The 3,769-nt window shown below is 20.2% G+C and overlaps 1 protein-coding gene across 1 annotated transcript; it reads left to right on the forward strand.

Moving 5' to 3' along the window:
- Positions 1 to 1,570: 1,570 nt before the first annotated feature.
- Positions 1,571 to 2,121, forward strand: LOAG_13483 (hypothetical protein; the record flags this gene model as incomplete). The annotated part of the gene is made up of 2 exons (XM_003148990.1): positions 1,571 to 1,586; positions 1,763 to 2,121. The coding sequence occupies 2 exons, from the start codon at positions 1,571 to 1,573 to the stop codon at positions 2,119 to 2,121; spliced, it is 375 nt and encodes a 124-aa protein (XP_003149038.1).
- Positions 2,122 to 3,769: the final 1,648 nt, after the last annotated feature.

The following is a 3,769-nucleotide window of genomic DNA, read 5'->3' on the forward strand; positions in this document are numbered from 1 at the left end:
TAACTAGCAAAATTAAAGGAAAAAAATTGTTTTCACTTAATTTTTAATTTTAATAAAAGTTTTAGCAAAAAAAAAAAATTCAAAGGATGAATATATTTGTCATGAGAAGTAACAGTGAATAATTAATTATTTGATGATTGATATATGAAAATGATATTTACGTTCCTTCCTTTTTTTTTAAATTTTAATTTTTTTTTAAAATTTCTTCAAAGTTATAAAAAACTGATATTTTTAATATAAATTTCTTGCTACCTTTTTTAGTACATTTTTTTTTTGAATAATAATTTAAAGTGATAAAAAACGACTAATTAATTAATGAGACAAATATTGAAACGATCTTGAAATTTTTTTTTTTTAAATATCTGTTTGAAATGATAAAGAGCTGATATTTTTAAATATCGATTTAAAATAATTGAAAACAACATTTTTCAAAGTTAAAAAAAAGTTTTCTCTTTTTTAATGTCCATTTAAAATAATTGAAGGAATTTTTAATACTTTTTTTCTCAATTACTCAAGAATTATCAAAAATTTGCAAGAATTTATAAGCAAAGATGAATAAAAATGGAAAAATATTAGCAGGAAAGATTTTAATTTAAAAATCAAAAAATTTAAAAATTTTTCTTTTCAAAATTTCTCTAATTCATTTTTACAGAATATCAAATTTCTTCCCTTTTTTTTATAAAAATAATTAAATAATTTTATCAAGCAAGTTTTGCAACCCAGCTGTTTTTCTAATTTCTTTATTTTGTTTTTTTTTTTTTTCTTCAAACATTACTTTAAATTCACATACAATAATTGTATATTTTTATTTCAATTTATAAAATTGCAAAAAAAAAAAAGTGATTTGGACAAAAGAATTTTTATTATGCTTTTTCATTTTTTATAATAAAAAATATTTTTAATCGAAGAACTTTTTGATCTTTGTTTCCTAAAAATTTGCATGTAATAGATAGCTAATATTATTTGACCAATTCATTTTCTATAGTAAAAATATATTTGTTCGGAAAACTTCTTCATCTTTGTTTCCCAATATTTGCATATAATGAATAGCTACGATTATTTTACCAATTAAAAATAATTACAAATTTAAAAAAGAAAGTATTTATGGATGAATGAATAAGTAATTAATACTCTTTTTTTTTTCTTTCTTTTTAATTTCCAATACTGTATGATAATGTATATGTCAATTTTTTTTTTTTTTCAATAAACTTTTCATTTATTTATTGTATTTTTTTATTAGTGTATTTTTTCTTAATATATAATTTTTTTTTGTTTTTTTCTTATATTTTCACATTTTTCTTATTAATTCATAAAATTCTCCTATTTCGTGAATTTTTTAATTTTCTTACAATTATTATCCGTATAATTGTAAAGAATAATGATTATTGATTGATTCATTTATATCATTTCTTTTCATTTCAATTTTCATTTCTAATAAACTTATTGATGTTTTGCTTTTTAAATTTGTTAAAAAATTTCGTCTCAAAAAAAAAAACGAAATAATGTGTAATAGATATATGCATAGATATGTATATTAGATAGGAATTATTGATTAATAATTTTATATATTATGAATATATGCACAGGTATGTATAATTAGATATGCATTAGAATATTATAATCAAATATATGATTATGAAATTATTGTAACAATTGATATAATCACTACAATAGAACTTGTAAATTACTAAATTTCAGTACTAAATTTAAAAAAGAAAAAGAAATTAATAATCGAAATAATCCTTTATTGTTTAATTTATAGATTTAACGAAATCATCAAATTGGCAAGAATGGAGTAATTGGACCAAATGTAAGAACAATGAACGTATACGATTTCGTTCATGTATATCAACTAAATTTATTGATAATACAATTACTAATGATAACAATTCTATTGATAATGGAACAATTGATAAAACATCTTTATCAATGCATTGTGAAATAAAGAAGATAGAAAGTGAACGACAATTTTGTTTAATATCAAATATGAATAAAGATAAAGATCAAAAATTAATCAATCCAAATCCATTTATGATTGAAACGGAAATTATTGGAACATATTTGAAACGGCCAAAGATTAATCATGAACCAGTTAAAGTAATTGAAATTCAATATACATAAATTAATTCCCAAAAAAAAAAATATGAAAATAAAGAAAGGAAAAATTCTTTTTTAAATTAATTCTTGCTTATTTAGTTGCTTACTTTGCTTATTCTATTGTATGTTGATTATTTGTTGTCTTGCAAGTTGTTTTATTCTTAAAATGTTATTATTGTTGCTTCTAATATCTAAAATATAATAACTGAACTCAATACAATTGAATTTATAATTAATGAAGTAAAAAAAAACGTGAAGTTATTGATTAATAAGGTAAAAAATTAAAAATTATAAAATTGTTAATTAGCAAAGTTAAAAAGTTATGAAATTATTAATTAATGAAACAGAAAATTGTAGAATTGCTAATTAGTAAAGCTAGAAACTATGGAGTTGTTAATTAATGAAGTAAGTGATTATGAAATTGTTAATTGATGGAATAAAAACTCATGAATTTTTTAATTAATAAAGTAAAAATTAAAAGGATCTGTCATTGATGAATATTGTTTCAATGTTAAAATTAACCAATGCATATTTAATTCATTAAGTATTTTCTAATTTTGAATGAAGTTATTGCATATTTGCAGAGATGTTGCAATGAATATTTTCTTGTATTTGAGTACATATTTTTTTGCATTTCAAGTTCAGTATTTCAGTATATTAATTCCAGCGTATTGTGTATATGAGTTTTCAATGATCAGTAAATTTCGTGCATTCAGTAAATCTCAAATAAATATTTATGATTATTGCGAATAAAACGGATTACCTACCTGAAATGCTAAAAAAAAGGGTACTTATATAAAAGCATGCAAATTCTGAAAATTTTAAAGTTTTTAAAGAAACTTGAAAATTTCAAAATTAAACAAAAGAATAAAAATTTTTTCAAATTTCAAAAAAGACACATATCAAATTTTCTTACTTATGAAATTAGAATTATTTCATAATTTTTAAAAAATTTTATAATTTTTTTTTTGATCACATACAAATCATTACATATTAAATGGTATTTGTTGTTTGATGTGAAAGTTTCAAAGTTGAAGCAAATGCTGAAATTGAAATTAACTTTTTATCAATAATATGATTGTTTGAAAAATTATAACCAATCAATTTAGGTAATAGATAAATGATAAGTGACAATTCTCTAAATAAATCATTTAATTAATGATTTATCATTTATTAGAATTATAAATTTCATTTAATTTATAGATGAATTTTTTTTGTTTAAAATAAAAGTATTTGTGGAATTGATCAAATTGCAAACTATTTTTTTGGTTAAATTTGAAGAATTTTAAAAGGAATGTGAAATGTTAAAGTCTCGCGAAAAGAATCTTCCCTTCATTCAAATATTTTAAATTTCATTTTGTGAAATGTGAATTTTGTAATTTAATTTGGGAGAGGAAAAGGAAGGAAAAGAATGGAAATAAAAAAAGAAAGAAAATGAAATGAAATGAAGCAAATGATAAAAAATCTTTTAAAGTTTGTACAAATTATAGCCAGTTAGTTTTAGTTAAAGGATAATTGGTGTGATGACAATTTCAGGATATCGTTGACATAATATACAAATTTATTTGAAAATCGTATAAAAAGGTAAGTAAGAAAGGAATTAAAGTGAAGAAATTAATGTTCCGAGAGAGAGAGAGAGAGAGAGAGAGAGGAGGAAGGAAGGAGGAGGAGA

This window comes from Loa loa (genome assembly GCF_000183805.2).
Source record: "Loa loa unplaced genomic scaffold supercont3.276, whole genome shotgun sequence".
In the NCBI taxonomy this organism is placed as follows: Eukaryota; Metazoa; Nematoda; class Chromadorea; order Rhabditida; family Onchocercidae; genus Loa; species Loa loa.